The following is a 27092-nucleotide window of genomic DNA, read 5'->3' on the forward strand; positions in this document are numbered from 1 at the left end:
ACCACTGCTTTACACCTCCGTTTTCTGAGCGGTCTCGTTCTCTCTTTCCTCTGCCTCTTCAGGGGTCTCTGTGCTGGTGTGTCTCGCCGTAGTGCTAGGCCCGCAGGAGGCATATTTTTTTTTATTTTCTTAGGTCACGGATATATACAGGAATTACAGAGGATTCACATTACACAGTTTTCTAAGAGGTTTCGTTCTCTTTTTATTCCTGTGTCTTCAGGGGGCTCTGTGCTGGTGTATCTCGCCGTAGTGCTAGGCCCGCAGGAGGCATTCTTTATTTTCTTAGGTCACGGATATATACAGAAATTACAGAGCACTCACATTACACAGTTTTCTAAGAGGTTTCGTTCTCTTTTTATTCCTGTGTCTTGCAAGGGTCACTGCCACTGGTCTCTTAAGGGGCAATACTGGGCCCGAAAATAAGTCAATCTCTCGGTATAGATCGAATGTATAGGGTTGCAATGCTTGGACTGCAGGAGTCTTTCATATTCTTCTTAGGTAAAGGTAAAGTTGGGGGCATAAGCTATATCTACGCGTGGCCTCGGTGCTCATCTCCGACGTCACTTGATCACAATACCCAATTTCTATATGGTGTGTATAAACCTGAGTCATGAGGGTTTAGTTTAGTTAGAATGCAGTAAAAGAGCGAAATCAAAACCTAACCTAAAATGAATCATAGATAACTCGTGGGTAGTTTTATATTCCCTTATAAATATAAATGGATTTCTATATAGCATCATCTTATCATGATCAGTTGCGTCCATCTGTGAAATCATATTATAACTGATAAATAAAATAATAGCATATTTGATCTGTCTGTTTGTTTTGATCGCTAAAAGGAGGCGGAGAGAAGGAATTAAGGAGGAGGAAGAGGTGAATGGGAACAGAACGAAGGAGGAGGAGGAGGAGGAGGAACGTATAAGTGAATGGAAACAGTAAGAGGAGGAGGAGGAGGGGAATAGGGGGATCAGAGGGACAAACAGGAGGAGGATCGAGGAGGAGGAGGAGGAAGGGAGGAAAAGGAGGAGGGGAATAGGGGGATCGGAAGGACGAACAGGAGGAGGAAGGGTGGAAGAGGAGGAGGAGAGAGTGAACAGTAGGAGGAGGGGAACAGGGGGATCAGAGGGACGAACAGGAGGAGGAGGAGGAGGTGAATGGGAACAGAAGGAGGAAGAGAAGGGAGGATCGAGGTGAATGGGAACAGAAGGAGGAAGAGAAGGGAGGATCGAGGTGAATGGGAACAGAAGGAGGAAGAGGAGAAGGGAGGATCGAGGTGAATGGGAACAGAAGGAGGAGGAGGAAGAGGAGGAGGATAACCTTACACTCTCGCACGTGTCTACGCTTTACGGAATGTCTCGAGTTACAGAAAAAAAATACAAAAAACATGGGAACTTTTTTTTATCAGTTTTTTACCTTTTTTTTTACAGCTACTCAACGCTGAATAATGATAATAGTAATAATAATAATAATAATAATAATAATAATAATAATAATAATAATAATAATAATAATAATAATAATAATAATAATAATAATAATAATAGGTAGTGTTTCAATCTAATTAGCCACGAGTGGCCTCAGTGTTCATCTCCGTACCATTGACTCACTCTCTCTCTCTCTCTCTCTCTCTCTCTCTCTCTCTCTCTCTCTCTCTCTCTCAAAAAAAATGAGAAAGGAAAACAAAAAAATAAATAAAAATAGACAAAACCAGGATAATTAATGAACATAGAAAAAATGCGGAAGAACGGGTCAAGTACAGCTCTTTTCTGAGCCTATACAATGGACTGGAAACAAAAGATAAAGGGAAAAGGAGCCATACATTCCCCCTTCTCAGTAATCGATGCTGGGTCTTACGTCTGGCAGCCCCTCGCCATAATTTTCTCCCCTAACTCATTCTATCGACCCAAGCTTTAAAAAATCATATACTCCAATCATAAGCGGTAAATCGTACTAGTTTCATTGTTTTCCTTCATTTGCAACCTCAGTTTCCCTAAATCAGTGTCGGGGACGTGTTTTTCTTGGGGGAAAATCTTGGGGTCCTCCCAGGGACTTTGGTAACACTGCCTGAAGGGAATGACGTCATGGCTCGGTACTGGCAAACATTTTCAGTTGTTGGCTCGCTTTCCCTTACCTCCCTAGGTCCACCCCGCCTTCTGCTGTATATAAAGATAATGCAACTTTGAAGAGAGCCTCATGATCAATTGTAGTAAATACACATTCCATATATTACCCTATCTTACTGTTAAAAGTTATATCCTGACAAATTAATGTTCCACTTATCTATAGGCTTTTTTAAACCAAACGCAAATATAGGCTATACGCACACCTATAAATGTCATTAAATATTATCTTTATCCCAACACCACTTCACCCGGGGAACCCGTTTCAAGATATATAACTAATATATTATGTAACTCATTCTGAAACCCGTGAGAAGTCCAAGTATGAGCCATCGAAAGGGGAGATAAACTTTTCCATGGCCGGGAATCGAACCCGCGGGATGAGGAGCCACCACGAACCAGTCGGCCAATGATGGTAGGCTACCCCACGCGCATACGGGCCCTTGGTGGCTATCCGCGTCGGGTGATCATTACAATGAGAGCAATCACTTAAAAAAAAAAAAGAGAAATATGGCTCGTGCGGCTCTGCGATGTGGCAAGGTGCACCACTCCAAGGCCGGCTTCCCAGTATAATCTTTGATAATACCACACAAATAAGTGCATGGTAATATTAAACCCTTGGCACACTTTTAATCTTAATTCAGAACCACTTAATTCAGCACTACTCCGCGTGCCTGACTACGACTCAATTAATCCAGGTTCGAATCCCGGCGCGGGCAGTTGACGAGCAAGCCACCCATCTGTTCATTCTCTAGTTATTATCCCCCTACCATTGTATCTTTTTAGTGTCCTGGTGCTACTTCCACATGTATCCTTAGTTGTATAATCACACTCTGTACTGCCTGGGGGTTGGGATGGCATGCTCCTCCCTTCTCCTTTGTTGTTTACTTGCAGCAATAAACTATCAATCAATCTATATTTCGGGGTTTGTCGATGACTGCATGCATGGGTACCTGGGAAAACCTGGGAAAGGTCAGTTGTGGGAAACCTGGACTTATATCATACTGCATGGCCCGTGTCTTGTGGTAATGGCCGGGCTCCTCATTACCCACCACACGCTCAAAGGGCCAATGATACGGAGATGAGCACCGCAGCCACGCGTAGCTATGGGAGTGCACTTACCTTTATGACTTAATTTATAGATAGAATTACACAGCTGGGCCATGCCACCACCAAGGAAATGACACAACGATATGACAAGAGCAAGCAGACTACCAATCTTGACAATGGTAATACGCTGAGGTGCTCGGGTGCTTAATTTCGTCTCAACAAATACTTCCAAAGGCCACAAAGATTTTTTTCTACATGTATGGTGCAGAAGCCTGTCAAACTAGGTCAATGAACTACTCATGGAAATACCGACAACCTTTACGAAAGCCTTATGAATGAGTGTGCAATCCTCACAAAGTTTCAAGCTTGAGTTCTTCAGGAGGCACTACTGCTACCCTCTGATGCTCTGGTTTTATGATTTTGACTTCTAATATGTATATGATGTTAAGATTGTCAAAACTATATCAATAACCACATCCATTAGTCTGTATGAGTGGATGGGCTTTCTGGTGAATCTGGTGGTATAAATTGTGCACAGTTCCAAAGTATACGTGACTATATAGACTACAATGATTGCTGTCTCGTGCTGAATATTTATACATGCACAACAATAATGGCTTACCTTTTTCGTTAGCTTGGGAGTGGAGGGAAAAAGGGCCTTGCAGAATCCATTGGTGATATGCGCTCATCTTACACATACGATATATATTCCTTTTTTATTCCTTCACCCTCCCCTTCTCTCTTCCTGCTTTTCTCTAATTTCCTCTCTTCCATTATTTTTCCCTTCCTCTTCCTTTCATTTTTTTCCCCTGTCCTTTCCTTCCTTCCCCCTCTTCTTTCTTCACTTCCTTTCTTTATTTTCCCTTCCGTTTACCTGTTTTTCTTTCCTTCCCTTCCTTTTCTCCAGTCCTCCTTTCCTTCCCTCTCTAAATTCTTCCTTTTCCTTTTCTTCTCCCATTTTTTTCCTCCCTTTTCCCCCTTTCTTTAACTTCCTCTCTTAATTCCTTCCCTTTCTCATCTTTATTCTGTTCCACTCATTTTCTTCCCTCCATTCCATCTACTACAATGCTTCCAAGGTAATTTACAAGTCCACCTGCAATTAATAACCACATATAGTAAATCCTCCTATCACCTCGCAGACGTGTAGGACGTTAACGCTAAAGAAGCCGTGGATAGAAACTACTAAGCATACAAATATCCATACAGTTTGTGATGGAATATAAAACCTTTTATTAAACAGAGAATAAAATGTACACAAGTCTAAAGATGAACTAACTTGCAAGTTCCAGACATTTCTAACAGACTTTTACTGTATTTATTGATTTTATTTATTTCTCCTCCTACAACAAGATGCTCAGGTATAAAATCTAGACAGACAGACAATGGATGATGACGAGTCTGCGAAGAGAGGCTCAGTAGAAGAGAAAAAAAATACTTTGGGCGTTCCATCAATTCATTTTGGCACCATTAGCATCCCTTCTTGCAAACTGTAACTAGAAAACAGACTCAAAGCTAAGGAGGGGCAGTGAAGGGAAATAAGTAAGGTAAAGTTTGGGGCATGTGCTATAGCTGCGCGTGGCCTCGGTGCTCATCTCCGCTGCATTGGCCCTTAAGGTCGTGGTGGGAAGAACTCATTACCCCGGGACGCAGGGCCAGTGTGGCATATGCTAGAGCTGCCCCTAAATGCTGTTGACCCACAAGCCAAGAGTGAAGCAAATTAAACGTGTAGTCGATGAAATTATATGGAGGTTGTTGTTTAATTAGTTGGTAAATTAAATAAAATGCAAGCAAGATCTCCCCAAAATGCTGTTGCTTCATGAATTAAGATTGAAACAAGTTGCTTTAAGTTGTGAGCTTAGGTGCACTAACGCCAGTTTTTTTTTCTTTCTTTCAAGAATCAAATTTTTGCTTCTAATTGTTTCTTTCTTAGTTCAAGTTGTGGGTATATGTGCATTTGCTCCATATTTTTTTGTTCTCACTTTTTAGAGACAAATTTTCACTTTTAATTCCTTTGTTTTGAGTTGAGGGTATAGTGCATTCACCCCGTATTTTTCATCAACCCACTTTCTAGAAGCATAAATTTTCACGTCTAAATGTTTTTTCTTTTTTATTAGTTGTGGGTGTAGGTGCATTCATCCCATAGGTCATGGCAACACCCACATTTGATCAAAGACGTGTTTTCTGCCACAGTTTGCAAGACGAGCGATGCAAGTGACTGAAAAAACGAGAAAGACGGAAGCAAGATTCATCCAACCATTTATTATAACATTTCATCTATTACGCTTGACACTTTGACTTATATATATCTCTTTCTTTATCATAAGTTATCGTGCGCGAACACCTTTGCATATGTGTGTACAAGCAAGGCTACCTGAACACCCCTTGGTGACTATATAAGTGCATTTATATATATGCTTTTCTTTACAGGGCTGAAACTACTTGCTACAAAAGAATATGTAACTCTACCAGTCATACAGAGCTATTAATTATATATCAATACAGCCAAGAGATCATTATCATGTACAGAATTTCACAAGAGGTAATAATTCATAATCTTTCAGTTCATTAAGTTCAATTACTTAAAAGAAACCAACAAGTAGAAGTATAATCAAGCACCGTACATATTCAGTAACTAAAGAATAATTAATATAGCTGATTATTATCATTATTATTATTTTTATAACATTCTTAACAAAATAAATTCATATATAAAATATTCTAATACTGATTGATGAGTCCAAACAAAAAAATAGAAAGAACTGCATCTAAATTGTCAACACACGTACATAAGAACGCCGGGCACGAGGCCAACCAGCTAACCAGGCTAGTCATGTCAGTCCATCGGGTCAAAAATCAAACTCTTGTGACGATCATGTTTTCTACCAGTTACCAGTCATGTCAGTCCTTCATTGGGTCTCAAATTAAACTTTTACAATGATCATGTTTGTTTTCCTTTTTGGATTGTAAATATATGGCTTGTAAAAATAAAAGATCATTGCTAACAATTTGCATGCTTAGAAAACCTGAAGTTGAATTACAAATGCATGTCAAGGAGCAATATTTATCACACAAGCTGCAAAATCGCATCTCCCAAGTTTTTCATATTACTAAAAAGGCTTGCAAATATATAAACCGCATATAAAAATAAAATGAAATTGTAGTATTGCCACAAATTGCAAGCACGCCTCACCTGAAGTTGATTTACGAATGCATTTATCACACAAGTACAATACTGGCGAAATCACATTCCCCAAACTTTGTCGGAAAACTAATCAAACCAAACAAAACACAGGACTGGCACGAAGAAGTATGTTTGCATAGCTGCGTAAATATATATAAAAAGATTAAATTCATCTTCGCCTCATAATTAATAAAAACAAAAAATAATGCACATGTAGTGATTGTACAAAAACAACAATGGTGTCATCCTGGGAGTGGCTGGCTAAGGCTACTCAAGACATAGGAAAATAACTGTAGTAATTTCTTTAAATATATGATAAAAAAACATAATATACCAACAATGCAGGTAACCAGGATTGTTTATGAGTGAAGGAACATCTGACATTGAACCATCTTCCCTGTATGTGCATGTGTGTGTGTGTGTGTGTGTGTGTGTGTGTGTGACTCAAATATACTGTTTAAATTACTCAGAATAACTTTTTTTGTTTTAAATCAGGTACAAAGGGTATAATATTTAGATGTTATTCAATTTCCTATTCAAATGCTGTGTGTGTGTGTGTGTGTGTGTGTGTGTGTGTGTGTGTGTCAGAAGAATGGTTCTCACCACACACTTCACTAACTCTTTAACACACTTCCAAATAGAATAAAAAAGAATCTAGTATAGCCATATTCACTAAAAAATACTCAACAACATTCATAAACAAAAATATATAAAATTTTAACATAATCTTAAAGACGTAATCCCCATTCCAAGAGATCGTACAGTGTTCCAAGGTCACCCTAAACACCCACAGTGATACCTCTTCTACCAACCTTCTGCATACAATAAAATCTTCAAATTATATAATGAAAAAATAGAAAATCATGGGTTTACAGTAGGCATACCAGATTCTGATACACGTTTGAAAAGACCTTCAACCCTGGTTTGTATGCTACATTGACTACACTATGTCCTTACACTCATAGCTAAGCAGTTCTAAGGATGCCCTCGACGTGAAAACTTCAATATCGGACGGTAAGACAACGTTCTCGGATCAATCTAACTTGGGGACGCAGGAGTGAATGATTTATTTTTCCACAGACTACAAATAACGCGATATTCTGTTTACTTCAACAATACGCAAGAAAATTTAGTGACGTATCTGCCGCACTGTTAAAAAGGTTGAAAAACGTGAATCATTGAAAAAAAAAAAGTTATCTAAGCTGAATTAAGAGTAATCACCTCGTTTACTATGTCGGTGTTGTCTTACGAGTCGATACAGAAGCTTAAAAGTCAGATACAGCATGTTAACCATGGTAATAAAGGGCCCTAGAAGGCAATTGGAATCCACTAGTTCCTTACTCAACCACAAAGTTATAACGAAGTACTCAAGTGACACACAACTGGTCCAAGCCGTGAGGGACAATAGTATAGAATTTACCACACTTTACCCTAGTCACCCACGTCCATTGCAGTGCTACCAGACTGTCGTGCTCAGAACATTGCATTAATCGGTTTCAGACCCAAATACTGTCCTACCCACACAAATAATGATAGTGAATTTAAGTTATTATTAAAACCGTTACTTACAAATGTTCTTTTGCGAGTTATGGGTCAGTAAGCAGAAAATTAAATGTGCTGAGCACAATAATCTGGTAACACTGGTCAGCCCCCATTCTCTATCCCCCTTGTTCCGGCTCCCGCGTTCCTGCCCCGTCCTTCCCCCGACAACATGACAGCTACACACACTACATCTAAAGGGTCACTATAAATGATAAGTATTGTACACTGATATCATCTGCATATGTCACTGTGGTCCTGGACTCTGCTCCGCATCATACTCAATGTTTTTTCTTTCTCTGGTCCTCTATAAGATGCGTTTCATTCATAAGCAGAGTTTCCACATTCTAATATGTTTACAAAGGTTCATGATTTTGTTTGTTTCACCTCCACAATTATTAGTCTTTCCAAAATTGTCGCAATCACTTTTCTTCGGTTTCCCTCAGTTTTTTCACAATGTTCGGGTTTCACTCTACACTTTTTCTCAATGCACACACTGTATCCATCAACTGTCTTTTTAGGGTTGGATAAGTTCTTGCAGAGTTCACCAATCTTTCTCTCAACAAGTTTTTGTGTTGTGTCCAGTAGGGACGTAGACAACTATTTTTTGATATTTCAGACACCACATGAACAGTCGCATCACTTCAGTCTTTCCTGCAGTGTCGGTTTCAACAAGTTACATGAGTCAACAGTCAGTTCAGTCATTTCAAAAACATAAAATCAAGGCTTGGGCGCCCTCAGGCAGCGAATGCACAACATAAATCTGCTGGGTTAGGTCTACAGTGTTCCTGGTCACAGTGGTTCCGTAGAAGGATTTCCACAGCTCTACGCTTACAAAGACCACAATGTTCGCACGTGTTCCCACTGGGCGTAGGCGTAGGGCGGCTGATATGTCTGCTGGATCAACATCTTCCCGTTCTCATCACACTCGAAAGGCTTCTTCTCCTGTGGTTGCTGCACCTGCATGTGAGTGGTCTGATCCTTCTGCACCACTGGCATCTGTGGCTTCTGGAAGGTGGTGACATCTCGTCGCTCGTTGTGAACAAAGCTGTGGCTGTTCAGGTAGCTCTCATGGGAGAACCTCTTGCCGCACTGATTGCACTCGAAGCGCTTCTCGTTGTGAACATAGCGATGGCTGCTCAGGTAACTCTCATGGGAGAAGCGCTTGCCGCATATATCGCAGGCGAACTTCTTCTCCTCCTTGTGCACAAACTTGTGGATGTTGAGGTGGTTCTCGTGGATGAAGCGTTTGCCACACACGTTACACTGGTGCTGCCGGTCCTCTTCACTCATGTACTTGTGGTTGTTAACATAGTTGGTCATGATCTGCTGGTACTCCGTCTTCTTCCCGCTGTGGGTGAAGCGGTGGCTGTTGAGGTGGATCTCCTGGCCGAAGCGCTTGCCGCACTCCTCACACTCAAACTGCTTCTCCTCAGAGTGGACAAACATGTGGCTGGTCAAGTGGCTCTCCTGGTGGAACCTCTTTCGGCACACTTGGCACTCATACTTCTTCTCCTGGCTGTGGACAAACCGGTGGCTGTTGAGGTGGGCGCTCTGGCTGAACCGCTTGCCGCAGACGTCACACTCAAAGTTCTTGTCACTGTGGACCAGCATGTGGCTATTGAGGTGGCTCTCCATGTTGAACCTCTTGCTGCACAGCGGACACTCAAACTTCTTCTCATTGTGCACCAACATGTGGGAGTTGAGGTGGCTCTCCATGTTGAAGCGCTTGTTGCAAATCTGGCACTCAAACTTTTTGTCCGTGTTGTGGACCAGCATGTGGGAGTTGAGGTGGCACTCCATGTTGAAACGCTTGCCACACACATTGCACTCAAAGTTCTTGTCCTCGCTGTGCACCATCATGTGTGCGTTCAGGTGGGCCTCCATGAGGAAACGCTTGGAACACAGCATACAGGCAAACTTCTTCTCATTGTGCACCAACATGTGGCTCCTCAAGTGACTCTCCATGTTAAAGCGCTTGGGGCACAGCGGACACTCAAACTTCTTCTCGTTGTGAACCAGCATGTGGGAGTTGAGGTGACTCTCCATGGTGAAGCGCTTGCCACACAGCTCACACTCATACTTACGGTCTTCGTTGTGTACCAGCATGTGGCTGGTGAGGTGCCACTCCATGTTGAAGCGCTTCTGGCACACCTGACACTCGTACTTCTTGTCCTCACTGTGCACCAACATGTGGCTGGCCAGGTGGTTCTCCATGGCAAAGCGCTTGTTGCAGATTTCACACTCAAAGTTCTTCTCGACGGTGTGCACCAGGATGTGGCTGTTGAGGTGGCTCTCCATGTTGAAGCGCTTACCACAGATTTCACACTCGAAGCGCTTCTCATTGTGCACCAGCATGTGGCTCACCAGGTGGCTCTCCATGACGAAGCGCTTGTGGCAAAGAAGACACTCGAACTTCTTCTCCGTGATGTGCACCATCATGTGGGAGTTGAGGTGCAGCTCCAGAGTGAAGCGCTTGTCACACTGCGGGCACTCAAACTTGCGGTCCTCGTTGTGGGTCACCATGTGGCTGGTAAGTTGCACCTCCATGTGGAAACGTTTGCCACACATCAGACACTCAAACTTCTTGTCCTGGTCGTTATGCACCAGCATGTGACTCTTGAGGTGGCTCTCCATGTTGTAGCGCTTCCCGCACAGGAGACACTCGTGGTTCTTCTCCTTGCTGTGTTTTAACATGTGGGAGTTTAGGTGACTCCGCTGTGTGTATCTCTTCCGGCAGATTTCGCACTCGTACTTACGGTCCATGCAGTGCACTAGCATGTGACTGTTCAGGTGGTTCTGCATGGCAAAACGCTTGTCGCAAATCTCGCACTCGTACTTCTTGTCGGTGATATGGGCTTGCATGTGACTCGTTAAGTAGTTTTCCATAGTAAAGCGCTTGCCACAGATCTCACATTCAAACTTCTTTTCACGGCTGTGCTCGAGCATGTGGCCATTGAGGTGGCTCTCCATAGAAAAGCGCTTGTCACATATTTTGCACTCATAGTTCTTCTCTTTCGTGTGCCATTGCATGTGACTGGTGAGGTGGCTTTTCTGGGCATAGCGCTTGCCGCAGCGGTCACACTCGTACGGCTTGTCACCGTCGATCAAGTTGTTCTCGCCTTTTATGGTCAGAGGAGCAGCAGTGTTCTGGAGGTTGTTTTGAAGGGCATTAGGGACGCTGTTGTGTATGGTGCCGTCCTGGAGGTTGTAGTTGGGGTAAAATCCGGTGGGGTGGTGAATGATGGTCTGCGTGCCTGTGTGACTTACTTTTTGATACTTTCCGGGGTAGGGAATATGTAACCCTTCCATACTGAGGCACGAGTCTTAGGGCATTGAGAAAACTGTAGAGGGAAACCCGACAACAAGAGCTTCATGTGATTATATGTTGATCACTTGTCTTGTTGTCATGGGAGGTGAATTATTCTTAGTCTTCATCTCAAGAAGGTTGGGCGTTGACCGAGTGTGTGCCTGAAACAGATGACTTGTGTTAGAGCCAGTCTCACTCAACACAGGGCAAGCGGCTGAACTTACACCTAATACAGTGCGTTCCTTGTTACATCACACACACGCTGCGACCTCCTCACACAAGCTACGGCCCTACGGATGTCCTCCAGGAAGCCACCTCTAGTCCTACGCCGGGGGTGGCTTCCCGGGGAGGATCCTGTGGGCCGTAAATTGCAGGAAAACACAGACATGAAGGACTGACTGGGCCGGGGAGAGGCTGCACATGTTTACCAAGGGTTCTACAAGTCTCCACTGTCTTTGTCCTCATTTTACGTTACGACTCAAAGTTTATATCGAAGCAAAATAATGCTTTCTGAAAATTAAGGATGATGTGGTGGAGGTATATTTGATGTCATAAGAAGAAATGGTGTGTGCGAGGTGAGGCGTAAGTGAACAGCATAAAAGGAGGACGAGTGCCGCAGTAAACAAGTGCAAACCAAGGTGTTAGATGGTAACAAGACCTTTATCAATGAAGCTTCCATTTCCCTTCCATTTTATTTTTTTCTCACCAAGTGCAAAGAAACAAAACAATAATGGACAATAAAACAAGTATTACGACAATACAACTTCCCTCTGATGTATACATTGAAAAAATAAACCAACCTGAAATTTACAGAATAACACCCAAGAACAAGACATCATGATAAATAATTTTGTTTCTATCAACTTTTTACATTTCCTAAACCTGCGTCAGCCACCTCCCAGGACTCCACACACCACAATAATGATCTCTGGCTTGTAATATCACGAATAAACATGGATGACTTGAAAACATAATAGAAATGCTGATTAAAATGACCCGAAATATTTGATTGCTCTTGCACCTTTGAGTAGGAGTAGACAAAAACTGGTCCTCTTTGCCTGAAGGGGAGGGATTTAAAGACCACCTACACTAAACACTAAGAGCTAATTTTCTTACCCCCCTCTCCCCTTCTATGGCATACACAAACACACTGCTTAGTGATGCTGGTGTCATATAAGAAAGAATTTTGCCTTTTCCCGCCCTGCTGTGCAATCCAAAGCTCGGACTCAAGGTAAGACACTTTACTTTCCCTCCGTGGTCACTCCCTTTTGGTTGGTACAAAAACTCTACAGCATCTTTAAATATAAAAAGTTTATTAAACAAAAAGAAAATGTATACAGAAGTTATAAGGCCCCTGCCTTGGTGAGGGTCTGGCTCAGGAATCATAATTTTGGCTCATGATTGGAAGTATTACTCATGTTACAAGGGAACCTCCTTATAACAACAGTTTTAAGAGTATTTCTGATCACTGGTATAAAAAGAAACTCATCAAACCAAATCAAGTCATGGTGGTTGGGGGAAGAGGTCCCTCCCTGCCCCTGCCACTCCTCATCCGGGGCTCAGGCAATCCTTTACCGGACCTGTGCAGGGAATCACCTTCAAGAGGGTGTTGAGGCCCTCCCAGGGGTGGGGCCTGCAGGGGGCTCATTCCCACACTACAGTTCAGCTGTGTCCACAGGCCTGAGGTGGAGAAGGGACATCCCCCTGCGAGGGGCCGGGTCATGCGGCCAGACCACCAGGGCGACGAGGGGCCCGGCAATCTCTTGCCCCGACTCAGCAGGTTCGGTGCGAGTCGGGGTAAAACAACGGATCTTAACCCATAATTAAGTACGTTGATAGAAAGGAACTCTTTTCCTTTGATTACATCTAGTACACCTACTGTTGATCATTGTTGGTTCACAGATAATGCATCAACACTTACGATAAAAGTTTCTATTTTATCCAAACCCCCAAAGTAATGGTTCAATGTGCCTAGTACACACCTTGGTTTGTACGCTACCTCTAGCAGTCCAGCATACCACTACACCCTTACTGCCACACATTAAGTAAATACTACTAAGGTAATACGTGTTGCCCTCAAGGTTCCATCAGATCGACTGTTAGTCAGAAACATTTGAAAAAGACAATTTAATCTTTGGGGATGAAGGAATTTATGCATGCACCTCTGGAAGACCTTTAAGATATCTACTTGTGTCCGACGATCCCCGCTAACTGGGGTAACATGTCTGTCCCCGAGATCCTCCCTCTGGGGGTGTACGATGCATTTGAGCTGTGATTTTTGAGGTAAACTTTTCACACACAAAAATGAACAACATAATGTCCCAGGAATGCACACACTCAAGATTTTCAGGTGCACTCTAGGACTAATTTTTGAGGTAAGCTTTTAAAAAATTAACAAAATATACGTCCCAGGAATGCACCTCTCAAGATGGCCCTGCACACGAAGACTTCAAAGATGGTGAAGCTTTCTACGCAAAAATCAATTAAACATGTTCCTGGAATGCAGCTGTTAGGAATATTTTCAGATGCACTCTTCAATTTTAGCAGTAAGCTTTTTAGAAAATTAACGTGTCCCATGAATGCAACTTTAGGGTAATTGGATATAGTCTAGAGACAATAATTCTTTAAGCTTTTCAACACACAAAAATAAATTACTAAGACATACAACACATGAATACACCTTCATAGGTTTTCAGATGCACTTCAGGACAGCAATTTTATACGAAACCCCTTGAAAAATTAATAGCGTAAATGTCCCACAAGTGAACACTAAAAAAACTTCAGATTTGCGCTAGTAGTCATTTTCGGGTAGGCGTTTTTGTACACAGCAATTGGCAATACTGTCACAAGCATGGAGGCCTTCCAGTGGTGCCTCACACAACCTGTTGGAACCTTTGTGCTGCTTACTATTAATATGCATAAATATTCTACTCAACTACTTGATTACAGAAAATCCTTAAAGGTGAAAACTACATAGATTAAGGAATTAGCTTAGTCTGGAGCTAAAAACCTTAAGTGCATAATATCTTAAGAGTAGTTGTTTAAAGTATTAGGATTACTCCCGCCACCCTAAGCCATGTGAGCTCCGGGTAACGGCAGGATTCTGGGGGTGAGTTCCCTGCAGGAGCTGCCGCCCGCTTCACTTCCGTGCCTCTCTCACTCTCCTCTACAACAAGGAGAGTGCTCGGCAGGAACCTTCACTAACACACTCAAGCCTCGCCCTCACACCAGCCAGGGAAGGGAGCGTCGGGCCTCGCACAGATGGATGGCCTCAAGCAACCCTCGGCTACTTGCTCCTGACAATCCCACTACATCGTCAGTGCCACAAGTTTCAATTCTGGTTATGTTAGAATTATTCAAAATTCTCTTGCTGGAAGTCCTCACTAGGCATCATACAGTGTTACAGAAACTAAAAATCTGTATTGTTTTTCTAAGTTTATAAATATATTTTTCCAGGGAATGAAAAATAAATAAATAAATATAATAAAATATTTTTGAGTAACATAGAGTATTACTAGCAGGATCCCATGATTAAACACAGGAAAACAATATGGATGGCAAGAAAACTTACTACATCCCTAACCGTACAGAGAAACTCCTCTTAGGCAAGCCATCATCAGGGAGGTGCCCAGACACAGACCTTCAACCGTCATAGCAACAGGAAACTTCACAGAACTTTACAGGAGTGTGCAGTGACCTTGTTGTGCCTCAACTCATAGTGGAGGAGGTTTTCAGGGCAGAAGTACAATCTAGAGTACTCTTAAGCTCTGGCAAAGCCCTACAACAGTATTCTGCAATCATTCACCACTAAATTCACACAATGGCAAAACATAACAATAGCATCGTCCTCACTGAACTTATCTACCTCTCTATCATTCGGATGAAACACAAAAAAAGATGAATGTGACTGACAAAACACAATATACATCTCTAAACACCAAGATCAAAACACAAAGATGAATGTAAAAAAAAAAATAATAATAAAAAAAAAATAAATAAATAAAAAAAATATTAGGACAACAGCACAAAGATGAATGTGACTCGGACAAAACACAAAGTAAATACGTTAATGAGACAAACAACAAATGATAGAATAAGTACATTTTCCGTCAGTGTTTCTCTGCCGGCCCAGGAAGGCCTGGCGCACGGGCCGTGACGGGTGCGAGGGCGACGGTTGAGTGTGTTAAGGTTCACCGGGTGTAGCTGAAGCCCGACTCTCAGTGCGCCACTCTCGCCAGCACCGCCAGCGAGGTGCTTCACACACACTGGGACGACCACCCAACTAAGTCTATCCATTAAACAAGTTAAAACCTATGACAAAATTAAATATGTTTTAAAATGATTCATTTGACATGGAAGGCCATTCATTGCTGATATAGCATAGTTGAGATGATGCACACAGAACAGCCTATCAACAGTGGGGTCACAGATTCATAGACACGCACAACTGTTGCCTCATTACACGGGGAGATAGTTGAGAATAATACCTCGGGAGTACCAGAGCGAGGGAAGAGAAACCAGGCTATCTAGTGAAGGCAGGTTGCATCCTAGCCCCGGCCAAGCTGCCAGACAGGGTAAGCCAAAGGGGCCACCAACGCACTAACACACCGCTGCTCAGTTCTGGTCACTCACACACACACGGGACACAACACAACTTCTGTCCACTGCTCATTGCCATGTTCCCAAGTATTTCCAGCTCCTCGCCCACACTTCACTCCGACGTACACCTCTTAGTCCCAGAGTTGTAATTTTTTTCCAAGATTATCACAAAGCTGCAAGTGTTCCATTCCGTACCCACACCTCATGTCACCTAACACAAGACACATGGACATCCAGCAGTGGTTATCGTGCTCGTGGGTAGACTAACACTAGTACTAATGATAATAATGAAGGAAAGAAACATGGTAGGGAGCACTCACTCTCGTCACGCCACAAAAATAGGTCACCGATTCTAGTCTCTCGTCACCCACGGCTAAATGCACGAATTAAGTACATCTTAGGAGTGCTCCCCCTCGCTGGACCCCTACAATGACCATAAGGTTCGAACGTGTTCCCACTGGGCGTAGGCGTAGGGGGGCTGGTACGTCTGCTGCAGGAGAAGCTTGCCGTTGTCCTCGTATTCAAAGGGCTTCTTGTCTGTCTGGACCTGGACGCTGTTGGTGGTGGTGGTGGAGGAGGAGGAGGTGGAGAGCTGGTCTGAGGAGGCGGCAGCAAGACGCGCCTGCTTGGCCGCGAACTCCACAAAGTCATTGGTCTTGCGGTCGGTGTGCACGTAACGATGGCTGTTCAGGTAGCTCTCGTGAGTGAAGCGCTTCTTGCACACTTCACATTCGAACTTCTTCTCCTCGCTGTGCACGAACCTGTGGCTGCTCAGGTAGCTCTCCTGTGAGAAGCGCTTGCCACAGACGTCGCAGGAGTAGCGCTTCTCCTCCCGGTGCACGAATTTGTGGCTGTTGAGGTGACTCTTCTGGGCAAACTTCTTCCCACAGTCCTCGCACTCAAACTTCTTCTCATCGGTGTGGACGATGATCTGTCCGTTGACTTGGCTCTTCTGGGTGAAGCGCTTGCCCCACTCCTGGCACTCCAGCTTGATCTCCTCGTTGTGCATGTAGCGGTGGCTGTTGAGGTGGAGCTCCTGCATGAACCGCTTGCCACACACCTCACACTCGAACCGCTTCTCCTGCAGGTGAACGAAGCGGTGGCTGCTCAGGTGGCTCTGCTGGGCGAAGCGCTTCCGGCAGATCTCGCACTCGAAGTTCTTCTCTTGGGTGTGCACGAAGCGGTGGCTGTTGAGGTGGCTGTTCTGCTTGAAGCGCTTGCCACAGATGTCGCACTCAAACTTCTTCTCGCTGTGCACCAGCATGTGGCTGTTGAGGTGGCTGATCATGTTGAAGCGCTTGCCACACAGCACACACTCAAATTTCTTCTCGTTGTGCACCAGCATGTGGCTGTTGAGGTGGCTCTCCATGTTGAACCTCTTAGTGCACAGCATGCACTGGTACTTCCGCTCCTCGCTGTGGGTCAGCATGTGGCTGTTGAGGTGGGCCTCCAGCAGGAAGGACTTGCCGCACACCTCACAGCCAAAGTTCTTGTCGGCGTTGTGCATGACCATGTGGGCGTTGAGATGGATCTCCATGTAGAACCTCTTGCCACACAGTGTGCACTCAAACCGTCGCTCGTTGTGCACCAGCATGTGGCTGTTCAGGTGGCTCTCCATGCTAAAGCGCTTGCTGCACAGCAGACACTCAAACTTTTTCTCACTATTGTGCACAAGCATGTGACTATTTAGGTGACTTTCCATGTTAAAACGCTTATCACACAAAGTGCACTCAAACTTTTTCTCCTCACTGTGAACTAGCATATGGCTATTAAGGTGATTTTCCATAAGAAAACGCTTGCCACATAAGACGCACTCGTATCTTTTTTCCTCACTGTGAACAAGCATATGACTGTTTAGGTGATTCTCCATATTAAACTTTTTGCCACATAGTGTACACTCGAACCGCTTGTCGGTGCTGTGCTTTAACATATGACTGTTCAGGTGGCTTTTCTGGCTGTACCTTTTGTGACACTTAGTACACTCATATTTCTTCTCCAGATTATGAACAAGCATATGACTGTTGAGGTGATTTTCCATAGAAAACTTCTTTTCACACACTTTACACTCGTACTTCTTCTCGGTGATATGGGTGAGCATGTGACTGTTCAGGTAGTTTTCCATAGCAAAGCGCTTGTCACACATCTCACACTTGAACAGCTTCTCTCTGTTGTGTTCCTGCATGTGACCGTTGAGGTGACTTTCCATGGTAAAGCGCTTGCCACAAGTGGGGCACTCGAAGTTTTTCTCCTTGCTGTGCCATAGCATATGACTGGCGAGGTGAGTCTTCTGGGCAAAGCTCCGGCTGCACCGGTCACAGTCGTAAGGCTTTTCATCTTGATTCTTCTCTACCTCCCTTGTTTCTACTACTTCACTTTGGATGGGATAGTTCCCGTACAGAGGTACGCTGGAGTGTACGAACGGCTGCTGATTCAACACTAGACTTGCTTGACTGACATTATGAAATTTTCCTGGATGTGGAATGTGTAGTCCTTCCATCATGAGAAGGACAAGGTCAAGAAAAATGTTTTGCTTTCCTGCGTGCCATTCCTAATTGGGATCAGTGAGAAAGCAGCTTTATTTTTTCATCTTGCTGTCTTCACCTTCAGTTTGATCTCTTGAAGATACATCAGTAGTAATCTTGGGTCTGAAACAAATGGTCACTGTTAGCAGATGATGTCAACACATTCAGTTCATTGGGTCATCACTCAATAATGAACAAATCAACAAGTCAAGTTTACAGTTTCTGCAACAGAGAAAAGAGTTCTGCCGCACACCCACCACCCTATGAACCACCTACCAGAGAGTGAGAGACGTAAAGAGTTAGTTCAGAGAAGGTTGGGGTCCGACAATTCAACACTTGTCTCAACACCTTCCCCTCGGTTACACATGTTCTGAGGTGACATGAGAAGTACACGATCACTTTAGCAACTTGACAACCTTTGTGGAGAATTCGAGAATACACAAAGCAAAGAGAAAAGTACCTAATTACAACGGTCCAAGGATTTTCTTCTTGACCTAAAGGCAAAGTGAAAACAGCAGAAAATTTATGACATCCTAAAAAGAAATAAGCACTTCAGGAACTAAATACAACTGCACTTAAGTGTTCATGACTAAATATACGACAGCCAGAGCCAAAACCTCACTGTGCCGCCTGCTTCTCGCTCTCGTACTCTTCTTTTTCCCTTAACTGCTGCTCCTCTGGTCATGATTCTTTCTGAACACCTGCCTTGATACATCATGTCCTCTGTGCACCTCTTGAATATATCCACTAAGGAAAGAAAGCTATTTATAACTTATGAGAAATGGCTTCGACTGCAATCTTTGGTATGCTCCGTGTCCTCTGCAATAGCCATCCCCAAGCAGACACAACGCTAATTCATTACCCTTCAGAGTAGGGATAGACATGACAGTCTTATCTGGTGTCCTTATTACTTAATCAATCAATCAATGGGGGCATATGCCGAGGGGGCATGTGGCCTCCCCCACCCTTCAACACCAAATCCCAAACCCTTCCCATCCCAAGAACCTCATGGCAGGATCTATCAACTTTCTCAAGCCACAAACTCTGAATGAGTCCCCTTGGCCTTCTCCACTCAGGGCTGTCTCTTACAGAAACAACCCAGTGAGTAGGGTCAGCTTCTGGGTAGCGTGCCACATGCCCATATAGCCGGAGTTGGCATTGACAGGCTATTCTGGTGTTACTACTTAGCGATCAATAGGAGTCTCCCTCTCTCTCTCTCTCTCTCTCTCTCTCTCTCTCTCATCACTCTTCATCGCTGAGTCATTAACCTGTTTAGGAGCTTGAACAAAATAATAAACACAGAAAAAACAGCATGAACAATATTACTATAAAGCGAGTGATGTTGAAAGATGTAGAGGCACTGGAGTTCATTTCCTGATGAAGATGAGCTAATATAAACTTGAGCCAAGAAATCAGGTATAATAACAATTGTAGAAGAATCAAATACACAAACAATTCAGTGACTAATTTTGTTATCCATATACAATTCTTCAACATCTTTTTTCTCGATCCATGCACATCAGAATATATCTTTTAACACCTGGAGGTCACTGTCTAGATGGAGATCCTTCACTGCCTCGCTTCATTTGACTTTTAAACGAGAAGAAAACACAGTCAGTAATCCATTCCAGCGCCAGACAAAAACAGAGCTCGCCTTGAAGCAACACTTTCTCTCCTTCCTCTTCAAATTTACAAGCACATTGCAACCACATGGAGTGAGTGGGTAGCTACATCATTAATTCTTTATTCTTATCAGTTTATGTGTTGCTTACTGTCCAGCACTGGAACTGAACCAATGCATTATGTTGTTGAAAAATATATATCCAAATTACAATTATTTCCCTGGACAGAAGTATGCTGATAAGAGCATTCCCAAACAGCCTCAATAATAGTTACTAGAAAGCTGTTGCTATACTCAGAGCACTGTTTCATATGGTCGCTGGAACAGAATAGCATAGCACATGAGTGTTTTTATCTAAAGAGAGTAAAGTACGGCTAACCACCTTTCTCTTTCACCTGCTCAGCACTGCCAATTTGATGTCTGAGGTGTGAATCCCATGAGTTTTAGTAAGTTTAGTTCTAATAAGTAGTTGACATGTTACCTCCCTCTCCCTTAAATGTTTGTTATGAATCTCTTTGTTTTAGGATTCACAGGACAGCACTGGCAGAGCTGAACAGGTCACGGCAAGAGTCAAGTCATTGGCACAGATGATGGGTGATCAGAGGATGTGTGTTTGCTGCTCACAGTGCAATTGGTCTTGTCTCAGAAGATTATTTACCTTTCCAGATTAGACGGTTTAAAAAACTCAAAGTTTAGTATTTTTCTTTGGCTAGGGAATTCTTACTTTAATGGGAAACAAAGAGAGATCTATGACTCATTGAACAATATGCCAGGGCTGTAATTTTCATTGTCAAGGCAAACAGGTTCTAGGATTTTTACAAGCTAGGCCAACCATAAACCAAAGTGATGGTAACTCTCCCAAGACCATGAGATTAGACTTAACTGAGATGAATAAGACGTAACAAACTTCACTACGAGCCTTTTAGCTTCCTGTACAATCAGTCATTAGAGGACCAAGCAGATCACTAAAACAACACATCCCATGACACTCACACCCCGGCCACTGTCAGCAAACCAAAACAATCTACGTTAAAAGATCCACCACCACCACCAACCCTGCCATAAGTTTATCTTCACCCTACAACAACAATGCCACATCCACAATAATAGAATCCTATCTTAGCTTTCCATTTATTTATATTACGGCACCTCATCACCCCAAACAATAAATTCTTGGAGACATTTTTTCTTTTAATTTTTGAGAGGAACAAACCCATTACCAAGCAGCAACAGAAAATAAAGGCATGCTAGAAGTTCCCTCTTTTGGGGCAGAAGAAATCTTTGTGACTATTTTTTCTACTTTCCTCAGGTCATGGTTGAAATCTGTTCACAAGATAGAATTTCAATGAACCAAAGAAGTGGTTCTCTAAGAGCTACATTACAAGCCATAGAAGTAGAAAGCATCCATTACTTCCTACCCAAATATTCATAGATGCCAAACAAAAAATATTTTATAAATAAATATCTAAGTACCTAGAAATAGATCGCTTCAATATCATAATTCTACTGATGATAGCAGATGTAAACCTGAACATACATGAAGGAAAGTTTTATTAGCAAATGCTGAAGAAATTGGGACAGTTTCAGTTGTACACAATATCACACAACTGCAGGGAGCACCCTAATAGACTTCTGGATAATTTCAAATCACTGAAGAAACTTTAGTCAACAAATTTTCTTGGCAACATCCTTTTTAAATAAGATAACAGCCTGTACATAAACAATGCTAGCAATGAGCTGAAGTCTTTGGGAATGGGATGAATTCACTTTCTTGAACCTTCATTGCTGACAGGCATTTGTACACCGCTATTTTTTTTTATGCCGCTGGGCGAAATAAAACTATCAATATTATAATCATTTTCCATACACACTCAGCTCCTGCCCGGCCTGGCTTTGCATAATTATATAAGCGATGTAAAGAGTTATAACTTGATCCATTATTGATATACAAATACCAAAACACAAACATATAATGAGATAGAAATGCTTTAGGAACCCAACATATTCAGCGATGTCTTACCCTTGATGTGCTCTGTGCCGCCTCTCCAAGAAATGGCTGGAACTCATACAATAAAATGACACAAATAAAATCAGCCACATCTTAAAATATATAATATCAAAAGAACACTTAATATTTACAATTCTTATGTTAATAGTTGTGATCCCTGTCTTTTTCTCACTTTTACTCTCTGAACCTTCCACCAATGACTTTTTTTTTTTTTGGCATTTAATAAAATAAATAGCAATCTCTCTTGATAGGAAAGTAATTAATTCAGGCAACACTCAACGATCAATATCTGGTGGAAGATTCCCTCTTTATCCACTTAAAATATTAAAAGAAAATGATATCAACCCTCTCCTCCTCCTCCAGAAACAGACAGGTGCCAAAAAATACCTCCCCTCACGAACAGAGTAAGAGAATGATAAACAACAGGAGACAAAAGAAAGAAAAGAGTATCTCCCCTTAAGAACAAGAGAACTAAGAATGACACAGTGGAAGAGAAAGAAAAGTTGGAAAGTTTAGTTTAGTCGGCGCAACATCTGTGGTCATATGCCGGAAAGAGACAGAAGTGGAAGGAATTATAGGAGAAGAGAAAGAAAGTTACCCCAAAATATCTCCCCTTAAAACAAGAGAACAAAGAATGACACACCGGAAGAGAAAGAAAATTGCCCTCCCCCAAAATATCTCCCTATGAACAACAGAACAAAAAATGACAAAAAGGAAAAAGAGAGTTGCCGCAATAAATACCTGCTCATCATTATTCAACCTGCCCTATGGAAGGTATAATTTCAAGGATAATGAAGAGTGTACATTTCCATAACCTTCCTCCCTTGAGTATGACAATGGCTACAGACTTGGAAGGGCAGCAGGAAGAGAGTAGGCTGAGCAGGGTAGAGGGCAGCCAGGTAGTGGGTAGCCTGAACACATACCCCAAAACAGCCGTGGCAGAACAGCATGAGAGCAACAACACACAGCCAAGGTCGCCAGATAAGCCTCCCTACCACACTATCACCCGACCCAGGCCTGTATTCTCAGATGCTTTCCACTCACTCTCAACAAATATTTCCAAAGGCCACAAAGATTAGTTGGGTTCTCTTGAGTGTATTTAATGTTGATAGTGCAGAAGCCTCGTCATCATACTATCACAAGGCTTATAAATCTATCCAAGGAAATATTAACAATCTCTATGAAAGCCTTGTCAAGTGTGTGTGCGTAAGCATTGAAATGTTTGAGAATACCAGCTCCCATGCCACAAAAGTTAAGACTTCCCCAGTGATAGCAAATACTTGAAATCTAGCAGATACAGTTTTTTGAAGTATTGTGCAAGTGGCTATTTGACTTATTTATATTACTGTAGTTGTTGTAAGCTCCTTAACTTCCCTATGCCATAAATAATATCAATAAAAGTAATTATCAAATGCAGAAACTTGGGAAATCTATCCCTTATAGTGAACACAATATATGCAAATAAGGTAGAAATGTAATAGAGTATATGAAGTAAAAAATAATGAATTGACTCAACAGACATATGAAAATAGTTCAATGACCAGGACAATTAAATGGATGAACTATGCAAGAGCTATTAGGGTGACAAATAATAACAAATAATAATAATAAATAATAAATTGATAATGTTATGTAAACTGAGGGCTGACTGTCATTAGAATGGATACTTTTGTATTTATGAATGATCTTCAGTGACAATTAATGCTGAATTTCTGTAAACTAGCAGGACTGATCATCTTATGAATGGATATTTTAATCAATATTAATATATCATTGGTTCTTGGTTATTTGGCAGTTATATTTGAAGTGACAAGCACCTTAAGCTACCAAATAGTTTAAACGCATTGCCTAACTGCACTTAAGATTATCCCATATCCACCTTCCATCAATAAGGAAGAAATGTTTGTGCATTCATTTATTTCAGGCATTTATTTCCATGAAACAAATGTCTTGGCAAAAGGCAATAACAATGGATACATTCACATGGGATAAATGAGAAGCCAAGTACTACCAAGAAGGGAGACAGAAGAAATCTTGCTACCCTATGACAGGCAAAAGGGATTCCCTAAATATGATAAAAAAAAGGTCTTACCAGCAAAAGAAAATAATCATAATGGCTATACATAATCACAGGATGAGTAACTTAAAAGAGAAAAGAGAAATAATGCTACCCTATAACAGGCATGAGGCAATTACCAGGATATATGAGAAACAGTCTTAGCAACAAGGGAGAATAACTGAGAATGATGATAATGGACAAATGGACAACTTCAAGCATCAGAAGGGGAGGAAAAGAAAATCTAGCTTCCCATTGACAGCCATGAGACAGTAAGTACACATAAGGTATATATAACAAAAGGAGGTCTTAACAACATGGAGAAAAATAATAATGACAGATGGACAACTTCAAGCATCAGAGGGGAAGTAAAAAGAAAATCTAGCTTCCCATTGACAGCCATGAGACAGTAAGTATATATAAGGTATATATAACAAAAGGAGGTCTTAGCAACATGGAGAAAAATAATAATGGACAAATGCACAACTTCAAGGATCAGAGGGGAAGTAAAGAGAGTATCTAGCTTCCCACTGACAGCCATGAGACAGTGTGTACATAAGATAAATATGACAAAAGGGGGTCTTAGCAACAAGGAGAAAAATAATAATAATAGATAACTGCACAACTTCAAGCATAAGAACGAGAGAAAAAGATAATCTAGCTCCCCATTGACAGACACAAGACAGTAAGTTCCCAAAATCATAAAAACAGGTCTTAGCAACAAGGAAGAGTGATAATACGTAATGGCTAAAAGAGTAACTTGAAGCATAAGAAGGGAAGGAAAAAGAAAATCTAGTTCCCCACTGACAGACACAAGACAGTAAGTTCCCAAACCCAAAATCATAAAAAACAGGTCTTAGCAACAAGGGAGAGTGGTAATAAGGGCTAAGAGTAACTTCAAGCATAAGAAGGGAAGAAAAAAAAAAAAATCTAGCTCCCCATTAACAGACACCAGACAGAAGTTTCCCAAAGTCATAAAAACAGGTCTTAGCAACAAGGAAGAATAACAAAAATGGAGAAATGCATTACTTCAAGCATCAAAGGGGAGAAAAGTTAATCTAGCCCTCCCCAGACAAGCATGAATCAGTTCCTCAATAAAAAGGTTCAGTGCAGTTCCCTCGCTATTGTATCAAGGAATAACAATAGTAATGGACATGTTCCTGGGATAACAGGGCAACCTCAAGCAACAGGAGGGGAGAAAGTTAATCTAGCCCTTCCCAGACAGACACTAGGCAGTTCCTCAATAAAAAGGTTCAGTGTAGTTCCCTAGCTATTGTATAAAATAATAATAATAGTAAAGGACATGTTCCCGGGATAACTGGACAACCTCAACCAACAGGAGGGGAGAAAAGTTAACCTAGCCCTTCCCAGACAGACACTAGGCAGTTCCCCAATAAAAAGGCACAGTGCAGTTTCCTAGCTAATGTATCAAGGAATAACAATAGTAAACGACATGTTCCCTGGATAACTGGGCAACCTCAAGCAAAAGGAGGGGAGAAAAAAAGTTAATCTAGCCTTTCCCAGACAGGCACTAGGCAGTTCTCTAATAAAAAGACTCAGTGTAGTTCCCTAGCTATTGTATCAAGGAATAAAAAATAGTTCCCGGGATAACTGGGCAACCTCAAGCAACAGGAGGGGAGAAAAAAGGAAATCTTGATCCCCATTTACACGCACGCGGCAAACAGCTCAATGGATACAACAAAAACAGGCAAATGGTTCCTGGTTGTACCAAAAACGAGTCTTAGCAGCGTGGGAGAATAATAATGATCCACAAAGGAGAAGCTTCAGGAGCCAGGGGAGAAAAAAAAAAGGAAATCTTGCTCCCCATTGACACGCACGAGGCAAACAGTTCCCTGGATATGACAAAAACAGACAAATAGTTTCTGGGTGTAACAAAAAGGAGTCTTAGCAACGTGGGATAATGATACTAAAGCACAAATGAGCAGCTTCAGGAGCCAGGAGGGAAGAAAAGAAGGAAATCTTGCTCCCCATTGACACGCACGCGGCAAACAGTTCCCGGGAGTAACAAAAACGAGTCTTAGCAACGTGGGAGAAGGATAAGAAAGCACAAATGAGCAGCTTCAGGAGTCAGGTGGGGAAAAAAAAGGAAATCCAGCTCCCCAGTGAGGGCGTGGAGGCGGCAGTTCCCACGCGCCGTATAATGGACACCTTCCAGCTCCTCGGCAACAAAAAACCCTTCAACTCTTCACCCTAAACGCCATTATACCCCTTTTCTCAGGGACCCGAGGCTTGCATGGCGGGGAGGGGAGACGCCAGGCTTCCCCGGTGGGTGGGGAGGGGACAGCCAGGGCCCCGTGGGGAGGGGAGAACAACATTTCCTGTCAAAAAGCCGACAAGACGTCCCCGTGTCCCCGCCTGTCACCCAACCCACGCCATGGCCCCCGCCCCTCGCCCAGACATATTTTCCCTTCTCCCCAGTTCTCCCTCACCCCTGGCGTCTTGGGGCTCCTTCCCGTGCATTTCCTTCTGGTGGGGGAGGGGAAGGAGGCCACAGCCATTACCTGGGCAGGGGGAGTGACGTCACAGGAGGCAGGGAGGGATGGCAGGGTGGGGACGGCCCGCACCCTGCCCCCTCCTGCCTACCAGCCTATATCTCTCCCCGGGCCCTCCACACCTCTCCCACCACCATATTTTGCACATTTCAACCCATGCCACACGACGGGCACGCTGGACCCGCCTCACACCGGCTAAATAACGCGCTGCCATTGTCTAGAGAGGCCATTCAGCGCCCTAGTGTCTAACATGGCGGAGGAGGAGGAGGAGAGGCGGGGGAAAGACAGGGACCACTTTCATCATTTTCCGCTCGCATTCCGTCCCGCTTACCTGATGCGGCTGTCGCTGGCGCTCCCCATGTCCGCCGGGGGTTAATGCTGTCTCTCCTCCATGCGGCAGCTCGGTGGGCATTGGCACAAGCTAAATATTGACAGGAATTTGGGCCGAAAGTACGATCGGCCGCCGCCCGCTGACCATGGTGGCGCCTGGAGGTCACAGGACGCCGCCGCCGCCTCCCTTTGGTACCACTGCCAGACACCATTTTCTCTCTCCTCGAGTTCTCTGTAACAGCC

At 42.9% G+C, this 27092-nt stretch overlaps 1 protein-coding gene across 3 annotated transcripts; it reads right to left on the reverse strand.

The window, feature by feature from the left end:
• Nucleotides 1-4359: 4359 nt before the first annotated feature.
• On the reverse strand, nt 4360-27092 carry LOC126985470 (zinc finger protein 493-like). Of its 3 annotated transcripts, XM_050840423.1 has the most exons (3): nt 26851-27042; nt 18598-18691; nt 12494-18444 (listed from the first exon to the last, which is right to left on the reverse strand). In XM_050840423.1, exon 3 carries the CDS (start codon nt 18297-18299, stop codon nt 16224-16226), a length of 2076 nt encoding a protein of 691 aa, XP_050696380.1. In that variant the 5' UTR covers nt 18300-18444; nt 18598-18691; nt 26851-27042; the 3' UTR covers nt 12494-16223. The 3 variants fall into 3 exon arrangements, with proteins under 3 accessions (XP_050696378.1, XP_050696380.1, XP_050696379.1); XM_050840421.1 differs by lacking the exons at nt 12494-18444; nt 18598-18691 and adding an exon at nt 4360-11361 and having other exon boundaries at nt 26851-27092; XM_050840422.1 differs by lacking the exon at nt 18598-18691.

This window comes from Eriocheir sinensis, chromosome 59 (assembly GCF_024679095.1).
Source record: "Eriocheir sinensis breed Jianghai 21 chromosome 59, ASM2467909v1, whole genome shotgun sequence".
Lineage (NCBI taxonomy): Eukaryota > Metazoa > Arthropoda > Malacostraca > Decapoda > Varunidae > Eriocheir > Eriocheir sinensis.

Bases quoted from the DNA above. Each gene is read 5' to 3' on its own strand.
- LOC126985470 (XM_050840421.1), bottom strand. From the start codon at position 11,202: ATGGAAGGGTTACATATTCCCTACCCCGGAAAGTATCAAAAAGTAAGT.